General features: G+C 32.5%; 1 protein-coding gene across 5 annotated transcripts; it reads left to right on the forward strand.

Moving 5' to 3' along the window:
• The first annotated feature begins 29 nt into the window (after window positions 1–29).
• On the forward strand, window positions 30–25,871 carry LOC126811912 (ADP-ribosylation factor GTPase-activating protein 2). 5 transcript variants are annotated; one of them, XM_050537958.1, is made up of 15 exons: window positions 30–124; window positions 1,536–1,727; window positions 2,344–2,475; window positions 2,915–2,953; window positions 7,594–7,783; window positions 8,243–8,376; window positions 8,620–8,762; window positions 9,575–9,703; window positions 10,024–10,182; window positions 11,486–11,638; window positions 14,642–14,680; window positions 16,131–16,251; window positions 17,858–18,082; window positions 18,738–18,763; window positions 23,601–25,871. In XM_050537958.1, exons 1-14 carry the CDS (start codon window positions 53–55, stop codon window positions 18,744–18,746), a joined length of 1,737 nt encoding a protein of 578 aa, XP_050393915.1. In that variant the 5' UTR covers window positions 30–52; the 3' UTR covers window positions 18,747–18,763; window positions 23,601–25,871. The 5 variants fall into 5 exon arrangements, with proteins under 5 accessions (XP_050393915.1, XP_050393914.1, XP_050393913.1 ...); XM_050537957.1 differs by lacking the exon at window positions 18,738–18,763 and adding an exon at window positions 20,630–20,672; XM_050537956.1 differs by lacking the exon at window positions 18,738–18,763.
• Window positions 25,872–27,835: the final 1,964 nt, after the last annotated feature.

The raw sequence follows: 27,835 nt of genomic DNA on the forward strand, positions 1-27,835 counted from the left end.
ACTTCGAGATATAATATTTATCACGTGATCTTCCGAGTGAACGTCATCAAAAATGGCTGAACAACCGTCTAAGGCTGATATTACAGCAATTTTCAAGCGTTTACGTTCGATTCCGACAAATAAGGTAAACGTATTTGTACATAAAGAAAAGTAGTTATGATAGGGATGATACAATTATCGGGTTTTACTTGTATGAGCTGCTATATTATAGGATATAAGCATTTGAAACTGAAAATTTCGGTGTCGTGACCATTCCTTATGATTGGCTTTTCCAACGAAAAACGTGTCAACTCCCACGGTCACACATGTCACACAAGAAACAGTAAACAACTGAAACGTCAAAGTTTATTTCATAACCATGCATCCGTGACAGCAGCCTTTAGTACTAGTAGAATCTATTTCCCGGTTTTATTTGACCATTTATAATAGATACGGTTCTTTGTGTAATGACAATGTAAATGAAAATCGTTGTCTTGATAATAATCCATTCTGATTCTGCGTTTCTAATTTCAAGGTTTAATAAATCATTAAATGAAACCAGTTGAGAATAAGATAACCGAATTTGTTTTCAACCAGTAAAACTAAAACAAAAGGTCCCGCGTCATTTCGGACTCAACACAGACAACATTTCGGACTCAGTTTGACGACGGTTCGGACTCGGATGAATAATTAAAAAACTGTTGAACATTTGTGTGATATATTTGTAACAGCTGATTTTTTTGATTTTTTTTTTCGTTTTATGTGAGTCTGATAGTTATTTTGTTTTATTTAATTGATCAGCGATTCTTGAGACCTCTAATAAAAAGATAACACTGATTTTACACGGCTTGTTCTATTTTGTTTTGTTTCATCGGCGAGTATTGAACTTGACAATACAATATTGTTGAAAATTTGTGTATATTTAATAATACTGCTAATGGTTTTATAATTGTGAAAGCCTAAATGTCTTTTATGTTAGTCGGAATAATAGAATCAACACACAGCCACTATTATCGCTGATTGACAACTCACGTTTTTCCTCGTCCACTAAAAAACTGTAAGGTTTCTTTGCGCATACTACAATACCATAGGGATTATCGTTTCATCAGCTTTAATTACCCACTTTGATCGTTGCCATTTCTAATATTTTCCAAAAAGAGTTTTCTTTGTCCGCACTAATTTATCGATTCTACAGCATATTATTCTTTTTTAAAAAAATAAAAAACGATGACAGTTGTGTTCAACCTTTCCTTTCAACTTATTCCCGAGTCCGAAACGTCAGCTGTTTGAGTCCGAAATGTCACCTGCCCCAGACCGAAACGTCGAGGCCATATTTTTTGGAGTTCGAAATGTCGTAAGTCTGAAATGACGCGGGACCGAAATGATATGTAATCAAACAAAAACATCAGGTCAGATCTACCCAAATCAGAATGGTCTACCTTTTGTAAATGTTAGATAGAATTCACATATCAACACTCACACACAATCATTTCCCTTACTTTGTATGTATTAATAATATATAAATTACATTAAATAATTTATTTTTTATTTTTCAGACATGTTTTGATTGTAACAATAATAACCCAACATGGGCATCAGTGACCTATGGTGTATTTTTATGTATCGACTGTTCAGCAACACACAGATCTCTTGGAGTACATGTTACTTTTATCCGATCAACACAGTTAGACACAAGCTGGACCTGGCTACAGTTACGGGCTATGCAAGTTGGCGGAAATGCTAATGCAGTAAGTATTATTTACTGTATAATTTTGCATAAATATAATCACACAGTTCCTCTATGGGGTTCAATAAATGTTAAAGACTATTTAGCCCTATAGAATCCCTTGCAGTTGCACTCTGCAATAATGTGAAAGTTTGGGAATACCAGTTCGAAAATGGTTCAATTTCATTTAGTATTTACAAATTTTAAAGATATGACAAATTGAACATTCCACCGATCTATTCGATTTACCACGTGCACTGCCTCCAATTTAACAAGACGGACGCCATCTTTATTTGTCACAAACCAAACTGATGAGCTGCAGTTTTAAATCCGAATGTATGAAAGCCGTGATATTTGGAGTTGGTATTTTGTTATTGTTTTCTTAATATATAATCAATCTGAGTACACAGCATGAATTAAGTCATGAGAAATTTGATGTCTTCCGAAAAATGCAAATCAAGCATCATTACTTTAATCGTATATCGATACATGTATCTGTTGCTTGTAGGAAAATGTGTAGTTACACATATAAATTACCCTGTTATATTTATTACTATTGGATTTGAATCTGATCATCTGAGAAACAGAGTTCCACTAACATAAATTTTAATTTGGTATGCATCCCCCCTTTTTTCCAGCTTGCATTTTTCCGACAACATGGATGTACCACAGCAGAAGCTCAACAGAAATACAACAGTAGAGCTGCTGTTTTATATAAAGAAAAACTGCTCGGATTGGCACAGCATGCAGTTAGACAGCATGGAACCAAGGTAATGTCTAAGTACAAGTTTTAATTCATGGCCAAATCTGTAAGAAAACTGACTCAAGATTCTAAAATATGAGCATGGGTTGTCTACCATTGTTGAGTAGTATTTTCTTGTCTTTTGAATTATTTTTTTGACTCGTGCATAAAGCTATACAACAATAAATTAACATGGATTTGTTCTGTTTTTTATATTAAAATTTTGTTGTATTTGATGGATTGTCATCATAGAAAATATAGTGCAAGGGAAATTAATTAGTTTGTACTGTACTGCACTAGTTAGAACTAATTTTAGGCTAATGGCTTGAATATCTGTGGAATACATGTATATTGTAAACTACTAGTATTCATTATATTTTGTCTGTACACGTCTAAGTAGTAAAATATATATTTTAATGTGTTTGTCTTTTATGTCTGATGTTTTTTTATATATTTTAATCATAAAGCTGTTCTTAGAGCTGAAGACTGACAGCAAAGGAAACAAGGTTAGACAACTTTGTCAGCCTTGGCTTATCTCTTGAGATGTAAACAGGGGGGAATTGTTGAAGGAAAATGATCTTTTGTTTACAGAATTTGACTTTTTTGTTACTGTAAAGAAGTGAAACCTATCACTTCTCAAAATTAAAATTAAAAAAAACCATTTACATACATGTACATGCATGGTTAATTATAAATGCACTCCTGTTTACACAAGAGTATGGCCTATAAATACAGCTTATTAATCATGGTTTGAATCTAACAGGCTTGTTTTTCAGAAATTACTTTAAAATTATTATTATTATTGTTGTTGTTTTATTAAAAAATAATATTTCTTTCAGTTATATTTCTACTTCTAGTTCCTTGATTTCAGAAAAACAAGCTGATATATTGGCACATTATAATTCTCTCATTTTGTTTAAAGGAAGATAATTTGAAAATTGTAAATTAAAACAGAATCAGTGGACTATTATGCAAATACAAATGTCTGTGAACATTAAGAATGACTTCAGTTATTTTTGAAGACAACGATTTGATACATGTAGCTTAGGGGATAAATTTGGTCTCACAGCAGGGATGCTATTGCTACTTCGTCTGTTTTTTCCGGATATGTCCTACACAATTTTCCAAACTTCTGACCAGGTATATGCCCAATCAGATATCAAGACATAGTGAATAATAATAAAAATAATATTCAAAATTCCAGTATATATTGACTGTACTGAGTGTATAACTACTATTCATTTTGATTATCGTAATAGGGTCGGATTGATTAGTTAATTAAGTGATCAACATATTTATCGTGTTATACAGTCTGTATCCCTATCTTGATTAACTACTTAATTTGCCTTGATTAATGGGCTTGATCCTTCGTTGGACGATTCATCAGTCCAATCCTGAAAAGAAGTCGTTGCTTCTCCTTTGTCAAGCGAAACGTGATGATGCTGGGACACCCATGTCCACTGTTTTCACTTTAATTTCTGTGCCATCACCCAATAATTTTGATCTGTAACTATTTTCCTTCATAAGAATTGCCAGATGGTCCCACCTAGCAACTCATTGCCATTGCATAATGTTTTTACCATTTTCCATTCACGACAACAAAATATTCCATTTTCCATACGCATTACAACGCAAAATGTATCCATATGAATCACTGCTTATTACCTATTAAACATGCATTATGCAAGAGCTACACAATGTAAATCTGCCTATTGCAGGTCTTTTTGGGGCCAGAAATGTTATCTAAATAGATATTAATTAACTGATCAAGGCCATAATCAAATATTGATTTGAATACATTTTGTGAGCGATAATTAAATGTAAAAATGGACAATCAAGACTTTGTTTTTTTATCGTATCGATGCTCTATTCTAAAGACTTATAGATCATTTTGTTGCGGGTATCTCACATATTTTATATAGTATTCTTGTATAATTTTGTCTTTGGTATTTTCAAAAAGAAGTCAACATTTCACCCCCAAAATGACATGCGATATATGATGTTTTGAAAATGAGCTCTTTATATTAACACTAGTATTAACAGCAGTTATCTTCCTTTAAACTGTGGATATTACCGTATTTGGTTGAATAATATTAAAGTTTCAGCTGGGGCTGAGAGCAGTTAACTTATTAACATATATAAATTATTTAACACGTTAACAATCTGTGACATCATATATGCAAATTCGGCTGGAAAATCGTTATATAGACCCATGAAGGGGCCTAATTCATGCAAAATATCATTCAGAGACCACAGTGCCACTGTTGCTAAAGTTACATCTGCCGGATTGCGCATCTTCTGTCACCGATTCGGAATCAAGGATCAAAGGCACCAAATTTGTTTTTAAACATTTTCTCATCAAAATGCCACCTAAATAGCTTTAAAATTTTAAAGCGTTAACCAGTTAAAAGAAATTTTAACTTGCTCTCAGTCTTAATTTCAACGTTATGGATTATTTATACAAATTTAATATATTCGTGTAATCGGTGTGTATATGTTGTAACCAATATATTTAGATAACTTTTAATTTTAGAGATAATTATTTACTTAATTACTTGAAAAACTACTAGCCTACATAATAATATAGTCATATTACATACTTTTTATAAATAATGAATTGTCTTGAAATGCATGTATTACTATTGACAAGGTAGATAGTAACTTGATTACTCAAAATATAACATAATAGTAACATGTATTATTTTTGTGTATCGTCTGTGTATTTGATGTCAATCTCAGAATTCTTAATAAAACAATGGGTGATTCAGAATATATCTGTTCATTCAGTCAATTTGAATACAAATGATAAACATATAAAAATATATTAAAACTGATTTGACCATGTCACATTGAATTTATATTATTCAGAAGTATTAATTTTGATAAGATAATGTAGCCGACAAGGTTACCAAGCTATATGTTAGTAGGATTTGTGATTAATTTCTGACAGCCTTCTTGTTGATTTAATTAGTGTTAATACTAAAAACCTTTTTTCTATTACAAGTAAGTTAATATGATTTGAAATCATGTACCTTCTGTGACCTGGGTGCAATTTTTATAATTTCTGAATATAGTTTATTTTTTTAAAATCTGTACAGATCACTTAAAACACTAATCTGATGAAGTGATTGATACATCATAAGCAGATGTATTTTTTAAAGATGAACATTCATATTTTGTGGTTGGTGTGTTCTTTTGAGGTTACATGCATGTACACATGATTATGCTTTTTTGAATGGGAACTTTCTAGTATATTTTAATTTAGCCTTAGTATTATGTTAATTATATTATGCCTGCCTTTTAACTTTGTCATCCTTCTCTAACATTCTTGTATATTATTGTCAGCTATATCTCTCTGTTCACTAATTCTGTGTAGAATTTAGTGAAACTTGCACAAATGTACATGTCCTGTGTTCTAAGGATAAAGATGCAACGCATAGAAGTTTTAAATGTTGCATTTTATTGATAGAGTTGAGTTATTACCCTTATTTTAAAAATTTGTGGTCAATTTGGGGAGAATTGTTTTCAACATACTGTGGTTAATCTGTAGATTAATTGCTTCTCAAATTATATGGAGAGGTTGACATTCTTGTTTCTACTACATTTTACCTGTAGGCCTTACTCAAAGCCTAACACATTTAGTTTGGACATTGGTTCTTACTTAACTCTAACTACTCCTTTATTATTTTTATACACCCATATGGAAATGTGTATGTATATTTCCGCCGCCCCCATCCGTCCGTCTGTCCACAATTTCTTGTGAACGCTCTAATGGAAAAAGTTATCATCCGATTGTTTTAAAATTGATATATGTTGTTTACATTAGTGAGATAAAGAATCCTATTTAATTTCAATAATTTCTCTTTATTATGTCTAGAATTATGACCCTTGTTACACTTTGTTGAACCTTGTGAATGCTCTAATGCCAAAAGTTATCATCCGATCTGTATGAAATTTATATGCATCATTTATATTAGTGTAACCACGCAGCCTGTAGAATTTCAGCAATTTACAATAATTACGTCTAGAGTTATGGCCTTTGTTTCACTTTGTTCAACCTTGTTAATGCTGGATTGATGAAAGTTATCATCCGATATGTATGAAATTTATATACATCATTTGAATTTGTGAAACGGAGGTCTATTGAATTGTAGCAATTTCTGTTGATTATTTCTGGAGTTATTGTCCTTGTTTTACTTTGTAAACCTTGTGAACATTTGAATGACAAAAGTTATCATCCGATCTGTATGAAATTTATATGCATTATTTAAATTAGTAAAACGAAAAAGCCTGTCAAATTTCAAAATTTCTGTAAATTACCTCCAGAGTTAAGTGCTTAAAAGTTCATGATTTTATTTTTAAACTTAAGAACTGTGATATTTGTTTTTATATTTAATTATATAAATAGTATTGTTGTGAGATGTTATAGCCTGTCTTGTATATTTCACCATATGTTTGGCGCAATATAGCCCGGTTGGAGCTGACGTGCCATTAAACAACATTTCATTTTATTTCATTTCCAGAGTTAAGGCCCTTATTTCAATTTGTGGAACCTTGTGAACCCTGAAACGACAAAAAGTATAGTCTGATCTGTATGGAACTGTCTTGTAAATATCCCCAATTACCTACAAAAGAATAAATATGTGACAACCCCTGTCAACCGCTCGGACGATTTAGTTGCTGTGGGTGTATGTTTCGTTGCCTGGCAACCTATCTTTATACAAAGTTCTTAGTAAAATAATATGGCTCTGGTTAACTAATCAGGAAGCCTGAGTTTGATCTCAGTCTTGACTGAAACATTTCTCAGGATTTTCCAGTCTGGTTTTCTCTGGTGCAGGAATTGGGGCCTGACAAGGAAAAAACGTCTAGTCATTCTGTGTAAACATAAAAATTTGGCAGTTAAAAATAGAATGCGATGTATGCAAAATTTTGGTATTGTGCACTGCATGGCTTATGTCCATCTTTATTAGCCAGACTGGTACAGGAAAATAGGACCATATACCCCAGTTTTGTACTGGTAATGAACAGATGATGGATTTGGTTTGTTTTGTTTTTTTGCAATATCAGTATTCGACAATCCGTTCTGTATTGCATTGAACCATTAACCATGATATCTATATGTAAACAAGTTATTTTGTTTCTTCAGCTTCACATTGATGCATCTCATGGAGAAACCACCCCAGTCCAAAAAGAAGTGGATTTTTTCCATGAACATACACAAGAAACTGGTGACTGGACTCAGACAACTAATAATAGTATATCAGAAACAGCAAGATTAGGCAGTACAGCGCCAGTACCTATTAAAAACGGAAATGGCTCATTAAAAGATACTCCAGGTACATATATTTCTCTATCATTTTTTTTATTATTTTGTTTCACATGAGTACAAGTTTATCAAATGATCATTCATAGCCTATATAATATTGTAATCTAAAATATGTACCTATATAATTGGCATTAAAATATAACAAGTTTGTGTATAATTTCTCATTAGCTTTACCTCCTACTCCATAAATGATTATAGATACAGATTATCATGTCCTCCCATAACACTAAAGAAACAAATATACGATCCAGATTATTATTCTCTATCCTTTCACTGTTAGACTAAGAAATGATTGTAGATATGATTTTTAAGAATAAAGTGTTATGGTGACAGGACCTTTTTGACGAATGTCTTTAATCTTTTTATATATATCTTTATACATAACAGTCATGTACTGATGTATAATAGCCCAAGATGTGGTGTAGTTCACTCCTTGCATGTGTATAAAAATTAAATATATATGTTTCAGATTTTGATCCTAATGAGGGACCTAGTGTAGAAGCAGCTCTAAATATGTCTCCAACTCAAGCAGCAGCTATAGCAGAACCAAGAAAATCTTTAATAGGTGGTAAAAAAACAAAATCAACAGCAGCCAGAAAAGGGGTAATGTATATCAGTGATATTGTTTGTTTTTTTTTAGAATTGCCATTTGTCAGGGAAATGTAAATAAGAACTACAGAATCAATTATTGGGCTTTAAAATTTAAATTTTTAAATATACCTACATTTTACACAGAAATACAATGGTTTGAAACCTGAAATAAATACACTTAATGTTGTTTTGGGTCAAGTGACTTCTCTCATCAATTTCTAAGATTTCCACACTTTTTTTTAATTTTCATTGCAGAAAGGATTTGGTGCCCAGAAAGTGAAAACTAATTTTAATGAAATAGAAAACCGAGCAAATCAGTTAGATAAAGAAAGAGAAGAAATTAGTAAAAATATGGCAATACAAGAAGCTAGAACAGTAGAAGAACAACAAAAACAGATGTAAGTTATATAGTTCTACTCCTTTGTCAACAGTGAAAATTTACATTTTAATACATTTACTGAGTTGACATTAAATCCCATTTCTCAATCTTAGTCTTTTTGATCCAGAAAAAACTAAATGAAACGAGAAAGTAATGCACATAAGAAATTAATGTAATAAATCTAAATCGTACAATTAGTTTCACAAATTGATTTCAATAAGAGTACATTAAAGGATCTAAATCGATAATATTTGGGACCTAGAAATTGACACAAATGTGTCACAAGGCATACAATAATGTAATATGAATGTATATAAATTGATTTACATTCAATCGTTTCTGTTTTTACTGTAATTTCTAATCAGTTAGGTTCGCGAAATACGCCAGAAGTCTCAATCGAATGGCAATCTCTGTCGTCTGGTTATTCCAATCTATGCCGATAGTATTTATTGCGCATGCTCTCCAGATAAGAATATAGCGTCACCGTTTGACATGACTTGTGGAATATGCCTAGCCTCGTTTTTCGAGTCCCTTATTACAAATAGCGCTGAAACGCGATTCGTGTACCAATTGTAAAATGGTTTTTTTATTTTAAATATTGGATATCAGTAGCTCATCTTTTGCTGGTAAGATCACATCATCAATGTTGATTTAAATTGATAAATAATTTGTGTTTTCAATGTCGAAGATTTTGGATAATATAGAGTTAGAGACTACTTTAAAACTAATTAATATATGAAGTAGTTACTGTATAAATCATTGGAATCATTTATAATCTGATAAATTATACTTATCAGTTTATCATAATAATTTAATAATTAAATATTTCAGGGCATCAATGAAGTTAGCATATAAAGATATGGATGCTAAAAGACTCAGAGAGGAGGCAAAATTGAAAGCAGCCGATCCTAAAAAAGCTGAACAATTTGAAAGACTTGGTATGGGGTACGCTGGTAGTAGGTGAGACATTTATTTTTTTTACACCCTCACATTTTCCTCTGTTGTAATTCTTTTTTTTTCCAGTGACAATTTAAGTTTTTTTTTGTATGATGGACAAATAAGTTGCTTATGAATATTTTGTATGTTCAGATATTAGTCAAACCTAATAATGATGCATGTGGAGCTATGAATCAAAAAATTGCAACAACAGTAACATCAGCCTGCCTAGCAATTTGAAAGCTCATAAAGAGCAAGTATATATTGATCAATTTCTCCCTTTCTATAGAAATTATTTGTATGCTAATAATAGAGAATTGTTGGTTTTTTTTTGTTTTTTACAGAGGTATCAGTCATTCCGCTTTATCAGATATGCAGACCATTGAACAGGTCAACCCAAATAACAGAGATAGATATGATAGTCGACCAAAACCTACTAGAAACAGAGATTTCTTTGAAGATGAATTTGAGAATCTAGGATTTTCTAATTCAAATTCCTCCAGGTTGGCACTTTTTATTTGACATGCAAAGTTATTGATGATCCAAAATTATTGGATACTTTATGGTAAAAACAGGTCACTAGCTGGGGTTCTTAGACTGTTTAAGTACTGGTACTAAAGATGCTAAATATTGTATCCATTTTGATACATATCTCTGAATGTGATATAAGCATAAACAGGGTAAAAGCAAGTAGTGCTTTTTAAAATTAGAATTAACCTACATTGGCCGAGAAAGTTCATCAGGATTGTCCGGCGTGGTTATCCATTGTCGGTGGTGCATGGTGGAGGGCCTGACAAGGACAGCTCTCTAGTCTTTTGGATGGGACCCAAAAAAAAATCTGAGGTCCTGTGTATACATTGTCGTGCATGTAAAAGATCCCTTTGTAGTTGGAATTCGATATAAGAGTAGGCCATAGGCAAAATTTCCCTCATAGCACAGTAGTGCACTGTATGGTGTATGCCGTCTTCATTAGCCCAGTATACAGGAGCAGAACAGTAGGACGTTGAACCCCATTTCATTTCTTGTCCCGAAATGACCTAGTTTGTGTCATGGACGTTAAACCCCTCTCTCTCTCTCTCTCTCTCTCTCTCTCTCTCTCTCTCTCTCTTATAAATGGGCTTATTGAGAATAAAATACTTTCGATTGTGTAAATATGCTTCTGCATATAAAATGATGGAAATAGTTCTATTTCCAGAAAATTAAAAGCCAATATTGCAAAACTACATGTAGACTAGTTATTTATTGATACTTATTTGGGCAAATATCAGCATACAACAAATGTGACCCACTCCCACGAAACCTGACGCTTGTCGCACAACTTCATTTTGTACTATGGGCACAAAAGCATAAACTATATGCCTTCTTGTTGCCGGGAATGAGCCGAACTCCAGATGATACCACAAATTTAAAAAGAATTTTATTTTAGAAAAGCTTAGGCTGTGGACTATTCAAATATGCTGCTAGCTTAATTTTTATAAAAATGACCAAGACCCTGGTTTTGTGGGAGCAGCTCACAAATAGTACTCACAAACCAATGATTGGTTTATTTATAAGCCAAAGTTCAGATACATCCACAGTTAAATAATTATGGTCCGATACAAAATATCTTCCCCTGATAACTGTTCTTGACACTAGTAAACCAATGATCAAATAATTATTAGTGGACTGTATTGAATATGAACATTTGTCTTTTCGCTTTTACTGTTTGATTTACTATGAAATTTAATTGTAACATGTACTTGCTACATGTATCATAAATTGTTAATACTAGATTTATAATTATTGAACTGTGATGGTATTTTGCAGATCGAATAATGATAGTTTATATGGCTCAAAGAAAGAAGATTTTAGTAGTTGGGGTAATCAGAATAAAGGTGGATCATGGGATATAGATAGATTTGATAGTAGAGACAGTAGAGATAATGTTACAGATACCGTGTCACAAAAAGATGATGATAGGTATGTATTAATATTGTATAGTTGATATAATTATAACTTTTTTAAGTATATTCTATAATGATTTCCTTGTAATCAATTTGTCTAATATGTTCAAAGTGACTATTTTGATACTATAATTTTTGGTACAAATCTTGTGAAAATATTGACCTTTTAGATAATTTAAACCAGTTTTAGAAATTAAAACAAATTTTATTTATAAAAAAAATGAGTAAAATATAAATATGGTATGCTATTATAGTGTGTTTATTTGATATTGTTGTATGCATGTTTACCATGTTGGTAATTTATGAAATGGCTGTGTTGAATTGATTCCTTCTATCTTCTTGCCTGTTAACTTAAGTCAAGGACGATGAAAATTGTACTCTTATCTTTTTAATACAAAAAAACAAACCACATTAAATCCACTAAAAAAATAACAGAAAGCATGTTATATAGACAGGTGCTATAGTACTGTAACCCTGAGTGATCAATTTTTTCATAGCTGAAATTATCATATACCGGTACGTCATTATTTTAGTTGTATTGTCCAATCATATCTTGTGTACTAAATTACGCGGGAATTTGTTTTGTGTTGAAAATAAGCTACCAGTTGCAGCGTCAGGTAGCTTTTTTTTCATACTTCAATACTAAGTCTTAACCCTTTCAATGCTAGACGTAAATCCACTGCCTGTGCTAGACCCTTTTTTGAGGAAAAAAGGGGAGGTTGGAACTGAATGCCAAGCAGTACTTATGGAAGCTTTTATGAAAAAATTTTTTGTCTGTTGGGATGGGCATGGGGTTGGGCTAAGAGGAAAAAATAGAATTTTGGAAATTTGCATAATAATGTAGTCACGTGACGTCATGGCGGCCATTTTGGATTTCTCATTTCTCACTAAAGCTAACACGAAAACGAATTTTTCTCCATGAAATACTTAAAAGATATTGTTTTTTTCACTGGATTTTGATAAAGATATATAAAATGAACAAAAATATCAATAGCAGCCATGAGCAATGCCGCCACGAACACGCGCATCACGTCTCCCGCTGCCATGACCACGTGCGGATTGCAATACCTTGTTTTTACTTTCACTTTCACTTTCATCCCCAAGTCCCATATCATTATCAATATAGTCAGTCAATAGATCTACACGTTCGGGACTCAGGAATTGCCTATGTCTTTTACGATCCAGCAGGCCAGCATTATTATCAACATCAGAATTATTGTCGGAATCTACTGCAGACACAGGGCTATCGTGTTCACATTGGGCTTGTTCATCATGCACGGGAGACATAGCTAGCCATGGGCGGAACGTCGCGCAACAAATCACACACTTCATAATACCAATCACTGTCCTGACTACTTTCATTATCGAGTAACTGGAAACGAATTATGTGTATCACCCGCCTCGAAATTGTCCACGTGTTGGTCAGCAAGACGTCATTCACGACTTCGCCGAGAGGGCATCGTCTACGTTGTCACTATGCACTCCACCATTTTACGGTTTGCCGCTTTGAAACACGTGGAAATATGTTCTAGTGTATAGAAAATACAATAGATGGCACTTGAAGTTACGGTACTAATTTTAGCGAGGGCTTTACTGAGTACATGGTAATACCGGGTACGCGCATTTTACCGACATTTTATAATACCCGGTACTACCGGGTATACGCAGTGAAAGGGTTAAGCAACTAACCTATCACTCTTAATTTTAATTATCCACGTCACACATTACCCACCCTTAAATTGTTTTGGTCCTTCTTTTGATCCGAATGAATATTGTGATATAAAACAGTTTTATTTCTTCGATATTGGCATAACTAAAAATTCTTGTGAATTCTGTCTAGTAAAACATGTACCCAAATCCAATGCTTTAAATTTGAAATAAAGATGTTGAGAAATCAGTAATTGAATATCAAAACGACTTTGAGTTGCACCTGTACGTATGGCACTTGTTCTCCACGTGTTGAGGACATGTCACGCCCCTTGGAATTTCGTTCTCACATCCTGATTCCTGACTATATTTACGCTAAAAATTTATGAATTACTCTCCTTACCAAATTTTTTGATTTACTCAATTTTTCCAGTCAATTGAGTCTTGGGTGTGTCAATTGGAGCCACAACAATTAGCTTGGTGCTGTTATGGGATTAGAAGAATTAGGTCACGTTAATGTGATTTGGAGGTTAGGTCAGTTAGGTGTCTAATTCATTTAGATATTATGTGTAGAAACTTCATAATTCTATACACTCGAGTCAAATGAAAATAAGCGGATGCCTACATGTATATGTTTCAAATATCAAATATAAATTTAACTTTGAATTCACTCCATCAAAGTAGGGTTATTTCCAATCTAACTAAAACACAGATCCTATTTTCATTTCATTTTTTATAGTTCAAAATTTCGTTTTACTTGTCATTACTACACTAGGTAGAATCTGGAAGAGTTGTTATCATTGACATGTTCTGGATAATGTGAGGGATGAGCCAATGAAGCGGTCTGTTGCGGCAAGCTTTTGGCGTGTTAGTAATCCACTAGAAACATCAATGCAGATTGGTTAATTTGACGTCATAGGTTCAAAATCCGCTCATATGAATTCTGGGGTGACCTCCCAAAACAACCGGTCAGATCTTCATGTAGTGTAGAGTGTAGGCCATCGAAAGTATAAAAAAATCGAAACGAAATCAAAATCTGTATTTTAATGTTAGTTGTTATTAAATTCATTGAAGTTTACCTTCACACAGTAAAGGGTTATTCTGACTAATTAAGATCATAAGTAAAAAGTACACCACCCTCAGACTAGATAGTAATATATCATGCTAGAACATTGTGTGTTTTAATACCTAAATTGTGTTGTGTTTACCGCACTACCGCACAGCTGGCAGAGTGGTGGCAGGAGAAATAAGAAATCAATTCAACACGGCCAAATTAGAAACTTCACTATATGTATATGTTAGTGTAGGATACTTTAATGACTCTGATGTTGAATCCTTGTCATTTTCTGAAGTGCATTTCTTTATTTGTTAGCAATAATAGTACTCCAGATGAACCAGATAATAACTCAAGGTTTGTTGTGGTATACAATAACAATTACCCCAGTGTTTTGATATATACACCATAGTTAGTTATAACATTCTAACACATACTTGTAATCATTATCATGTCTCTTCATAGCTTTTTCATTTGAGGTTATATATATACAAAAGTGTGACTAGACCCTGCCTCCGTCACCGACATCCAGTTTCCTCCCACTGCTAAAGACCCCTACGCCCAAGCGAATTATGTAAATAAAATTAAAACCATATGTTAGTCCCGAAATGACCTAGTTTGTGTCGAGTGGACGTTAAACCCCATTTCTCTCTCTCTCTCCGTCACCGACAAAATTTTAATGCCAAAAAATCTTTTCAATTATTTAGCCTTGTGTCTTTGAATACTTGCTGTAGATTAAAGGATGTAAACCTCTTTGATATAGATCAAAATAAAGTATTCAATCTAGTTGATTTGATGTGTTAGTACGATTGATATTCACTTTTGATGGATAAAATGGCTTCTTTATGGATTTCATTTAGTGTTTGGCTTACAGGCGCATTATGTAAGATTCAGATAAACAGTTGGTGGCCATTCTTGCTATAATAGTTCAAAAATACTTAATCAAAAATGAATATATTAAAAACTTCATTCAGATTACTTTATTCCGTGCGAAGTTAAGTCTCGAAATCCAATGGTCTATAGAGTTCATTGTATGCTTACAAAGTGAATTAATGTCTAAATAATAAATTAAATCCATAATAATTATTATACTATTCTGCTGACCAAATTTCACTTCAAAATTTTGCTTTGTCAGGTATTTTGGTTTGTAACCTTTCAAATTAAATTTCTTTAGCTTTTAGTTTTAGCAGTTTTATTCATGGAACTGTATCTTAAATTCACATGTCTATCACTTTGTCAGTGATGTACATAAAACTTCTATGCTGATATAAAAAAATCTTAGTATAAGATTAGTAATTATATATTAATTTTTGAAATATGTATGCCCTCATTGTTATATATCCTATAATAAAGTGTGGGGTTTTGTTTCGTTTCGTTTTTTGTCTTGTTTTGTTATCTCTCAAAAGTGTGGTTCATGTAAAAATAGGTTTGTCTTTCGGGTTATCAGAATAATTTTTTGTTCTATTTTAGTTATGCATGATCAGGCAATGTCACAAATGTGTTTTAAAATTAGAATTTTACGTCTATTTTAAATGAAATTACTCCTTTTCTTGTCTATAATAATTTTGTACAATTTTAAGTTATTCATCATAGTTTCTCACAATACTCTTCTAATTTCAATGTCATCTTTCTCTTTTTTACTTTTTCCACACAGCTTTTTAAAAAAAGAAATCATTTTTCTTAAAGTTTAATTTATATGTTACTAATAATTTACTTAAAATATTGTGTTTTTATTTCAAAGTACATTACTGTACTTTTCAGTGTGTAAGACATTATTATTTCTTAAGTATTTTATTATGTTTTTCAGATCTGGTCGAAGTCGTAAAACATATGATATAGATTCTTCTTCGTCAGACGCAGCACAAAAGAAATTTGCTGGTGCCAAAGCAATCTCATCAGATATGATGTTTGGAAATAAAGACCTTGATGTAACTTTGCCATTTTACTTGAACTTTTAATTACATTCTGTAAACCTAAAAGCTTTTATAGATTATACAGTCTCCAGTTTATTTATCCAGTGCTTATATCCTAACCCTCTTCTATAATACTGATACAGGGTCTGATATAAAACTGGAAGAGAAAGGCTACAAATGTAGTTATTGAGGCAGATTTATGAAGATAAATAAATCTGTGCGATTTACATTTAACATATTTTATATTTCAAATTATCCTTGCTGATTTCTTTTCACATCAAGGTTTTCATCCTTCAATAAGTGGGGGTTTGGATGGCCGAATGGTTAGCATGTGCGCGCTGTATCCTAAAGTTTGTCATTGAGTCAGCTGGCGTGGTTTCGATTCCCCGATTGTACGTGACAAGGAGTAGGGTCGTCTGTTCAACCACTTGGGTTTTCACCGAGTTTTTTTAAATCGGATAAAAATTATGACCGCTATAGGGTCCACAAGCTAAAAACATGATTTTTTGTACAATCAGGGGCCATATTTCAGGAACTTACGGTCCGATATGCGCGAATATCGAAAGGAACCAAGATCTTTGGGTTATAAACTTTGATTTTAAGTTTCGTTGAAATCCGCTAAAAATTGTGACCAGTAGAGTGTCCACAAACAAATTGTGTAGAGTGTCCACAAACAAATTGTGTAGAGTGTCCACAAACAAATTGTGGACGTCCGGACGGACAGGGGCGACGGCATAATACGTCCACATGAAAATGTGGGCGTATAAAAATCGCATTTGTTTTTACCTTGTTCTCTATCCATCTCTTGCAAAATGTGGGTGTATCCTGCCTGGCAGCCGCTGGTTTAAAGATACATTGAGCGATTAGATAAAGAGCTGTCAGTTCTCACTCTAATTTCAGTCAAATTGATCACTTTGAAAAAATTTTGAAGGCTAAAGTTACTTTCCGATTGACTTTTAAATTTAAACACAGTGTTTAAGGTCATCAGGTCATGATTTTATATTTATACACCGTGTTTACGCCATATATATTCGTTTTTGATTAACTTTAGATTGATAAACAGAGTTTAAGGTCTTGAGACGAACAAATATATTGATTTTCAATGATTTTTGATAACTTGAACAGCTAAATCCATGATATTAAATGGAATGGGCCAAAGAAATTCTAATGATTTTCTGATAATTACTTAATGAGTTGTTACTCTTAATCAGATTTTAGTGTATTATAAATGTTTCATTACCGACAAAAGTAAAAATATGCAACAACTCTTTCTGACTGCCAGGATGATTTAGTTGCTGTGGGCGTATGTTTCGTTGCCTGGCAACCTATCTTTTGATTTAATCATGAATGAGCGTTGAGCAGAAGACTGGATCGCAGGCTAGCGATGACATCGAGAGTTGATAATGGTCTGGATAAGTTAATTAATGTCCAACTCTAATTAATAATTTAGATAACATTTCAGGCCTAAAGAAAGACCTGCAATAGGTAGATTTAAGATTTATCTCTTGCATAATGTATGTTTAATTAAAACAGTTATTTCATTGGTGTAAAGGGGAATAACTCTTTTATTACTACCAGTTAATTGTGCTGATTTTCTGAGAATATTCTTACATCATTTCAGTTTGAAACTAAACAGAATTTATCACGATTGGAAGGGCGATCTGGTATTTCAAGTGATGATTTATTTAATGATGGATCCAGCAGAAGTCGAAGTTCAGCAAGAAATAATAACTCGTATGATTCAACGCCTGATTTACAAGATATAAAAGATGGTGTACGAGATGGTGTAACTAAAGTTGCAGGAAAACTTTCTAGTTTAGCAAATGGTGTTATGTCAAGTCTACAAGTTAGTACATGATGTTTACTCATTATTATTAAAACATATATAAATCTTTTAGCTGTATGTATGTGTACATATTATTTCACTTCACTGCAGGATGTCCAAAATCTACCACAGACTTTTAGGAGGTATTTTTCCAGGGATTTTTAAATCATTGTTTCAAATAAGTGAAATCAGACATTCTTGCTTCAGTATGAGAGCCATTTCATTTAAAATTATCTGGGTTGGTTTGTTAGCTCCTCCACCAGTAGAATGTTCTTTGAAGACTCCCTCTACCAATAGAATGCTATTTGTCTATACCCCATCAACCATCAGATCCACGACTTGCATAAATAGGAAGCTTAATTATATCTGTAATAGTATACCTGTAACCCCTCCCATCACAGTGCCACATCAGTAATAATTAATATAAAAAAATAATCATAATATGTTGTATGCATATGTTTGTGGGAAGTGAAATTTCAGTATATTTTGATGGTAATATAGTTGATGATGGAATACCAGAATAATGGACAATAATAATACTACACATATTTTATAAGCTAAAAGATTTATTTTTATTATTATTATGTATAACGTTTTTGTGCATTTAAGGGCACACGTATGTTTATTGTTTACATAGGTATAAAATATAAGTAATAAAACGAAACATATCTTTCAGGACTTATGATAGGAGAAGTATTTAAGGTACTTATATGTAGGAGTGCAAATATTAATACTTTTTTTTTTCCAAATCTTTTGTAGTCATTTAAATATTCTTATTTGTTTTTGATTGTTTTATTGACATTTACTTATTGTTTTAATTATTATTTAAATTTAATTTCTGAAAACATAGTTTTACTAACTTTTTATCATTCTGTTCATTAAAAACAATAAGACAATGATACTTTTGAATTGAAAATTTGTAAGCCGCTAAACAGAACATTGTACATTATAAAGAAAGTTTAAAATGACAATAAACCCACTTCAAGCATGATGATATCTTGACTATTTGCTTTTACATGTTGCTATATCTTCAAGTAGTACACAGTAATAGTTGTCTTATTCTTTGATTAACTTGGCCTAGTTATGCTTTGTGTTAAGAAAAATTGCTGATTGCAGCAGTTCTAAAAGAAGAAATGACTACCATTATAATGTATTTTACTTGTAGTTGTAGTTACACTTATATCAGAGACACAGGAACATATTTACAATTTATAGTTGACTCTCCTAGCAGTGGGAAACAAATTATTCAGTTATTTGGCTACCCCATTACAATCACATATCACATTCACATGTTTGATTCATGATTTGCAAATCATTTTCATAATGTAGGCGTTCAGATCATGTTTGTCAAATGAAAAGATAATTACCATTGCTATTCACTAATAAAATATGAAAATGGTTTTATCATTTTCATGTTTAATTCTCTAAAAAGATATAGATTGCTTTAATAATTAATTGATATAACTTTCTATCTAGATGTATGTAGTTATTAAGAAAACAAGGGCATTGCTTATTGCCTACATATTGAATAGGCTTACTACTTTCTTATAGCTGCCAGAAATCTTATTCTTTATAACTTTGTCCCCATTTGAGGCTGACCTTAAAAATATCTTTGTTTCACCAAACCCGACCCACAATCGAGGAGAAGGGTCGGTAGGTCGGGGTTTTTTTTCAGATTTTTTTTTAAGAGCTAATTTGACAGCTTGATAATTTTCCGGGTGCAAACATTCGTCTTCTTTTATTGTCAAACAAATCAATGACATCGAGATTTTTCGTGATGCACGACTCGCACACGAATTGCCAGAAACTGACGTTTGAAACTCCCTCAACACGTTTTTTAACGATCGTGCGGGTTGTGCCTTCATTTTTCTCGAAAACGGATATTCAATATCCGTTTTCGAGAAAAATAGAGGCAGAATCATTTCGTGGGAATGGACGTGCTTTCGTCTACAACCATTTTGTTGAGAAGCGACACCTATGATGCTTTCGTCTTGATCAACCAGTTTCAATAATGAATCAAACCATAGCCATAGTAAAGGGAAATAACTCTCGTGATATATTTCAGGTTGACACACAAAATAAAATAAAAAGATCGCGGAAAAGTGCAATAAAATAATTTAAGTCGGGGGTGGATTTAGTTAGTCGGTCGCGTTAGGCGAAACAAAGATATTTTTAAGGTCAGCCTGATCATGATCTTCAGTTATGTGCACTCACACACGAACGCCGGAAATTACCAAGTTAGAAAGAATAAAATCTTTAGAATTTAGTTCCTGTTCAGGGATCATAAATCTCTTTGTTTCTATTATTGAAATCTTACTCAAATTTTTATGTTTGTTTGGCAACAATAAAGGATATTTCCTTGTGTAGTTTATAAATTGATTCTTGTCCACCCAGTACAAAAATGTATGGATAGCATTTTATAATTATATTAAAATGAATCAACAAATTTGACTGAAAAATGATCTAATGAAATAAAAAAAAAAAAAAAAGTTCTTGCTTTTAGTACTTGTAGTTTATATAATGATAAATAACAAAATTTACGCAATAACATATATTTATTTTTCACAGAGAAAATAGAACCCTACTTATCATATATAGTAAGATGGTGAAGGTAAATAAAACCTTTAACATCCATCTCGGCTTGAAAAGAATGCTTTGGTGTTTACATCAATATTAATTATGAATTTATGCTGATATGTGTGGTTGAAAATTGTGTTGATTAAAGTTGGTGGCTGTTCTTTTTTGTGATATTTGTTAATTTCATATCTAAAATGCTTGATATTTTTCTGAAAACATCTTGAATTTGATATACAACTTATATACTGTTTATTAATTTTTCATTCAGCAATATTTAACTAACACATATAAGTATTTCAGTGGGGATAGCATTCTAGATTTGTTGCTGTAGTCTTGAACACCGCCTTAGATTGTCTCCACTTTTATTTGAAAACAATTAATAACATTGGTGCTATTTGCATACAGAATTTATGCAATATCTGCATGCCTCCAATGCAAGGTGTTTTTTTTTTCTTCACTACCAATTGTAAGACTGATGAAAAGAAATTTCAATATGTCCCTTGACATTGTGTAGACATTTCACTCTATTTTGTTCAGATCAATCTCATTGCAATAAAAATGGAAACAGCTTGGGTGGGAGTGATCAAGACTATTGTTGCTGTAGCCCTGTTCAATTAGACATTTCTTTTGTGATAAAAAAAATGAAAACACATATTTGAAAGTGTTCTATGTGTGTAGTCACAATAACCAGGATGCAATGTCCTTTCAGAATGTAGAAAGCAATGCTTAATGAACAAGGCTTATAACATTTGTAGGTTATAATAATAGAAGATTCTTAAGTAGAACTGTTATCAAGTTTGGTACAAAACTACGTCCAAGATTTTTTATTCATCAACCATTTATTTCAACCATAGATCTGTGTTGTATTATGGGGGTCACGGTGTCTAAGTGGGTAAGACGCTGGCTCGCTAGCCTGGAGGTCGGGTGTTCGATCCCTGCATTGGCCGAGAAAGTTCATCCTGATTTTCCTGACAAGGACAGCTGTCTAGTCATTTGGATGAGAACAAAAAACCAAGGTCCCTGTACACATTGGTTTGCTCGTAAAAGATCCCTTGAAAGTTGGAATTCGATATAAGAGTAGGCCGTAGTGCCGCTGTCCCGGGAAAATTTCCCTCATAGCACACTGTATCGCGTATGGCTGCGTTCACTAGCCCAGTTCGGATCAGAACAGTAGGATGATAAACCCTATTTCATTTCGTCTTGTGTCACATTTATTTAAGTTATTCATATGATGATACCAATCTGTCTTACAGAGGATTACGATAGTCTTCTAATATCTCTGTAAAAGAGGGGGGTTGGATGGCTGAATGGTTAGCGTGCGCGCGCTGTATCATAAAGTCTGTCATTGAGTCGACTGGCGTGGTTTCGAATCCCCGGTTGTACGTGACAAGGAGTAGGGTCGCCTGTCCAACCTCGTGGGTTTCCTCCGGTTTCCTCCCACTGCTAAAGACCCCTACGCGCAAGCGAATTATGTAAATAAAATTAAACCATATGTTAGTCCTGAAATGACCTAGTTTGTGTCGAGTGGAGTTAAATCCCATTTCTCTCTCTCTCTCTCTCTCTCTGTAAAAGATGACTACCTTCAACACGTGACCACGTCTCATCACGCGGCATCAATCACTGGCTCAATGCCGCGTGCATTGTTTACATAAGACCTTACTAGTTCGGGCAGATTGGAGCCTTATACTCTTTTTAATACCCATTTACACTAAATAGGAAATAATTTTTACCTACAAATACGTAAAAAGTCTTTATTTTTCTAATACATAAAAAAAAATGTTTTAGAATTTAATTTGTCTTTATTTTTCTAATACATAAAAAAAAACGTTTTAGAATATAATTTGTCAGAGGAAAAAAGTTAATATTTGTGGCTCATTAAATTGCATCGATGTCATTCTTATCAGTGATTGTCGCGGCCTAGCGAATATTCACTGCTGATAAGTGTGTGATGGTACATGTACACTGCTATAATTTCAATAATTGAAAAGAAAGTTTAGTACAACAAGAAATAAAAACAGCAGTGATTATAGAATTGAAATAATTGTATTAATTTTCATATTGAGTGCACTATATTTAGTGCTAATTTGTGGATCAGTTCTACTTAATAATTTTGGTGGGAAGAGGTTGAAAAGTTTTAATTGGACGAATGGGAATACAATGTTGGGAGTTCATTAAACATTATTTCATTGTCTAGAGTAGTTACTATTAATGGCCATCCAGTTACAAAAAAAGTCAAAATGGAATTGCGATTATGTCTTGTATACGGTAATAGGAATGTTACAAAGGAAAAAAAAACAAAACAAATGTTTATTTATAATTGGATATATGCAAGAGTTATCCATATAATTCAAACTATTTACTTCTCGGTGATGTAGTATATTAACTGTATTACAGTACTTTGCTCATTATGAGACAAATGAAGAATGTAGATGGCTAATTTCCATGTGGGTAAATGTATGTCTTATTATGCTGTGCTTTATTGGCTATATTGTTTGGTATCGGTACTTTATTTAACTAAATATTACGCAAGAATGGGGCACATATTTCATGTATACTTACGCTAGAGTATTTTAAGAATACAGTCTTTTGGTTGCAAGAATGTAGAAAGAATGACTGTAAAAGCTTTCTTTATGTCTGTTTTGGGGTTTTGTACATATCTTTAAAACCATATATACTATATTCGTGGATTGGTTCAGAACTGAAATCTGTGCTAGAATTTTACTTCTTAGATAATCATAAGGCAGTATCATTAAAATATTTTTAGTTTCACTGTTTATGAAAATGTGGAAATGGCATCTGATCTTTTATATGTTAAAAGGAGTTTTGATTTAATTTATGTCATATTTTTAATGTTCATTATAATTCCTTAATTTGTGTCCTTATTATCAACATTCATTGGTTACTTTCGAAATAAATATTTCTTGATTGATAAATTCAAACGACATTTTTTTTTTTTTTGCAGGACCGTTATGGAAGTTAACAAAGTTCTAGAAGTATTCTTCAATTCCCGTACAGTTTAAATCACTCCACAAGTCCTTCTTGGGCAAATAAACTATGTATTCAACAAGTTTTAATTAAAAAAAAACTTTGGGTATGGGACAGGAACATATTTAAATTGCACCTAACATTTTTGTTAAGACAATCACCTGGAGGCATAGGTGAGATTCAGCAAAGTGACATGAATGTGATAGTAATAAAAAAAAATGTTGAAAAAAAACCGAACCTAATTCTCATGAACCAACAGATCATACACTGTCTTTCGATATTAATGAGATTCACTAAAAGATGTTAACAAAATTATAATTCTTTTTCTTGACCAGTTTATTTGAGCATAAAATATTTAAAATCTAGACATAGCTTTAGTCCCAACAGCATTTTGTATGTAGACAACATGTAGGAGAGTATCATTTATTTTATACCAGTGCTCTCCCTCTATAATTTTTATGCTGTGATATCAGACAGAAAAATATAAGCACTTGAGTCAGGAGCTGTTATTTATAGTCTAATAGTAGTCAGTCATAAAACTTATGGGGGAATTATAAAAAAACATATATTACAGTATTTGGTAACAAATATGTTAAACCAAAGCTGACATCTTTATTCTGATAGACATTTCATTTTTCTTATCTCCACTATTTGTGTGCTAATGGATGAATTCATACAGAATCTGTCACACCGTTGAAGGCAGTCAGGGCAATCTTGTTTTATTTTTCTATGAGCATGATCTTGATCCAAAAAAAAAAAAGAAATTGTGATGAATGTAATTTTGCCTCATGGAGAAATAAATATTAATAATCAGCCAACAGCAGTTAGATTTTATTTAACATCTCCATTCAAGATTGTGTTTTTTTGAAAAGAAATGTAATATTTAGTAATGATGTTATTTATCATGGTTTAAAACCACTATCTTTACAACAATTCAAATAAATTCCTATTGCATAAAATATCATTCTAGCCAAGCAATTATTGAATATTACTGTTAGGTGTATAGAGTTAGACTGGAAAGAAAAAAAAAGACATAGATAACTATGAACTGTATATTTGTGTACATAATGTCATTAAGCTATATTTGTGTATGTATATCTCATAGAAATATTTCTGTTATTTGTTATTTATGGGGTTTCTATTGTATTAAGGGTGCATTCATGCTTTTGAATATTTATTTCTAAAATACATTTTAATGTTAAAACGACTGTATAACTCTGTTCATTAACCTTTTATCATTAGCTTCTGTGAAATTATTAAAATGTTTCTAAAGCAACTAGATCATATGACTGACAAGGTATATTATTCAGTAACTTTTAATACATACTAAATCTGAAGGGAGTCTTTTTCTATGTGAAATGTATTAACTCTTTACATGTGTTGATGTAACTGATATGAAAGATGAGTGTGAGATTATATTTATTATCCTAATATTCTCAAATGGAAATCAAACATTAGAAACAATATCATGGAAATCTTCTCTAAATTGAAATGCTGAAAGATTTTAGGTTACCCTACATGTAAATATTGATAGAATATATTAGAATGACAAAATTGTAAATATTATTTTGGTCATATTTCAGACACAGTTGATATTATACAGAACAGTCTTTATTTTCATGCCCTTCACAGTATTGGTCATCAATCTAGGGTTATAATATACTGACATCTAAAAGAAACTATATCAAGACTTTTAATATAATTTTAAAGTAAAATAGTTGTACATAGTTGAAAATTGAAATTCAAAACTTGAATAAAATTTAAGTCATCAAATATATAAGATGTACATGGGTGATATATTTAACCATTGTTTCAGTGTCTTTATCCAAATTATAATTTTTTCTTGGTGTAGTTTTTTTTAGACATAATATACTAATGTCCAAAAGAAAGTATACACACTGAAAATATGACTAAGATTTATTTTGATTATAAACATTTGAAAAAATTTTACTGAGTTTGTCTCTTGCATCCAAACTCAATATTTCTAAGCAAAATAAAAAAAGCGAAACAGATTGACCTTGTACCCAAATGCCGCATACGATGGAAAACAACTTTGGTTGATGCAGCATGAAATGCACAGTGTATACTTTCTTTTGGACATTAGTATATATTGAAGTTTTATAATTCTGTCACAGTGTATACTTTCTTTTGGACATTAGTAATATTGAAGTTTTATAATTATGAATACATGTAAATCCATTCTGTATGATTTGTCACCATGTGAAAATAAAATCATTTCATCTCTTTACTGCTGTATTTGATTTTCTTTGTTTGTGTGACTCATTATTTCTAAAACTCCATGGATAGAAATGTTATGGGTACCACTGTTCTGTCTTAAAGATACATTATGGGAGATTAGATAATTTTTATACGCCCACATTGAAATGTGGTTGTATATTGTTGTTGACCCCGTCCGTTCGGCCGGCGTCCCCAATTGCTTGTGGACGCTGTATAGGCTAAAGTTAATATTTGTTTGACTTTAAATTTATACACAGTGTTTAAGGTCATGAGACGAAGAATCGTATTGATTTTCAGCGATTTTCGATAATTATTGCCAGAGTTATGGCCCTTGATCACTTCAAAAAATCTTGTGGATGCTCTAGAGGTCAAAGTTAATATCCGATTGACTTTAAATTTATACACAGTGTTTAAGATCATGAGACGAAGAATCATATTGATTTTCATTGATTTTCGATGATTACTGCCAGAGTTATGGCCCTTGATCACTTCAAAAAATCTTGTGGAAGCTCTAGAGGTCAAAGTTAATATCCGATTGACTTCAACTTTATACACAGTGTTTAAGGTCATGAGACTAAGAAGCCTATTGATTTTTGGACCCTATGGAGGTCACAATTTTCTTCTGATTTTGTTGAAACTTGGAAGATCTCAGTTCCTTTTGATATTCGCGCATATCGGATAACTTCCTGAATTATGGCCCCTGATTTTAGGTTGTGGACCCTATAGCGGTCATAATTCTTATCCGATTTAAAAAAAATGTTTGAATATATCACCATTACACCCAAAGGATGGTTGAGTTAGAATTTCGTAAAAATCGAACCAAAACTGACAGACAAAATGGCCACGCCTCGTATTCAAATATCAAATATCGTAAAAAATATGATATATCAATGTTGTGGACTCTCTAGAGGTCACAACTTTCTTTTGATTTTGAAATAAAACTTGAAATGTAAGTTTATAACCCAAAGATCTTGGTTCATTTCGATATTTGCGCATATGGGATAGCAACTTCCAGAAGTATGGCTCCTGATTGTACGAAAAATCATTGTTTTTAGCTTGAGGTCCCTCTAGAGGTCGCAATTTTTATCTGATTTAAAAAAAATGTGTGAATAATCGCGGGTACCCGAACTTAACTTCCTGGATTATGACCCCTGATTGTTCGAAAAATGGTTGTTTAATTATCAATGAGCGTTGAACAGCAGATCGGGTTCTAATCCAGTAAATATCGCAGACTAGCGATGACATCGAGAGTTGATTATTGTCTGGATAAGTTAATTAATGTCTAATAATTTAGATAACATTTCAGGCCTCAAGAAAGACCTGCAATTGGCAGATTTAGCTCGCATAATGTATGTTTAACTTATGAATTGGGGTTCTCTTTCTTAGAAGTACGGGGGGTTGGATGGCCGAATGGTTAGCATGTGCGCTCTGTATCATACGGTCTGCTGCCGGGGTTTTGATTCCCCGGTTGTATGTGACAAGGAGTAGGGTCGCCTGTCCAACCTTGTGGGTTTTCTCCCACTGCTAAAGACCCCTACGCGCAAGCGAATGATTTAAATACAATTGAACCATGTGTCAGTCCCAAAATGACCTAGTTTGTGTCGAGTGGATGCTAAACCCCATTTCTCTCTCTCTTAGTAGTAGCAACAATTTCTCACTCCAGGCATCATCAACAATTTGTTACCTGCATTAAGCTTAGCTAAAGGTTCCAGCTGAAATTGTAGTTCTTAATGCAAATCTACCCTACCCACCAGATTACCACCACTCTAAGCTTAATAATAAACCACTTAATTTAAACCAACAATGAATAAGATGGGTGCATGGTTGGCACTTAAAATAGTTAATTCTAAACTACTGTTATATTCTATTTCCTATACTTGGTCTTGGCCATACTACTTATCCTTGAGAGATCGAAACAACAACTGCATCACAGACAGATCCTATGGTCTAAATTACCTTTAGACCACTCAACCC

Source organism: Patella vulgata, chromosome 2 (assembly GCF_932274485.2).
Source record: "Patella vulgata chromosome 2, xgPatVulg1.2, whole genome shotgun sequence".
NCBI classification, from domain to species: domain Eukaryota; kingdom Metazoa; phylum Mollusca; class Gastropoda; family Patellidae; genus Patella; species Patella vulgata.

Excerpts from the sequence above, each read along its gene's own strand:
- LOC126811912 (XM_050537956.1), top strand. The coding sequence starts at position 53 with ATGGCTGAACAACCGTCTAAGGCTGATATTACAGCAATTTTCAAGCGT. Across the intron at positions 10,183-11,485 it reads TCTAATTCAAATTCCTCCAG|ATCGAATAATGATAGTTTAT; the intron begins GTTGGCACTTTT and ends GGTATTTTGCAG. Across the intron at positions 11,639-14,641 it reads TCACAAAAAGATGATGATAG|CAATAATAGTACTCCAGATG; the intron begins GTATGTATTAAT and ends TTTATTTGTTAG.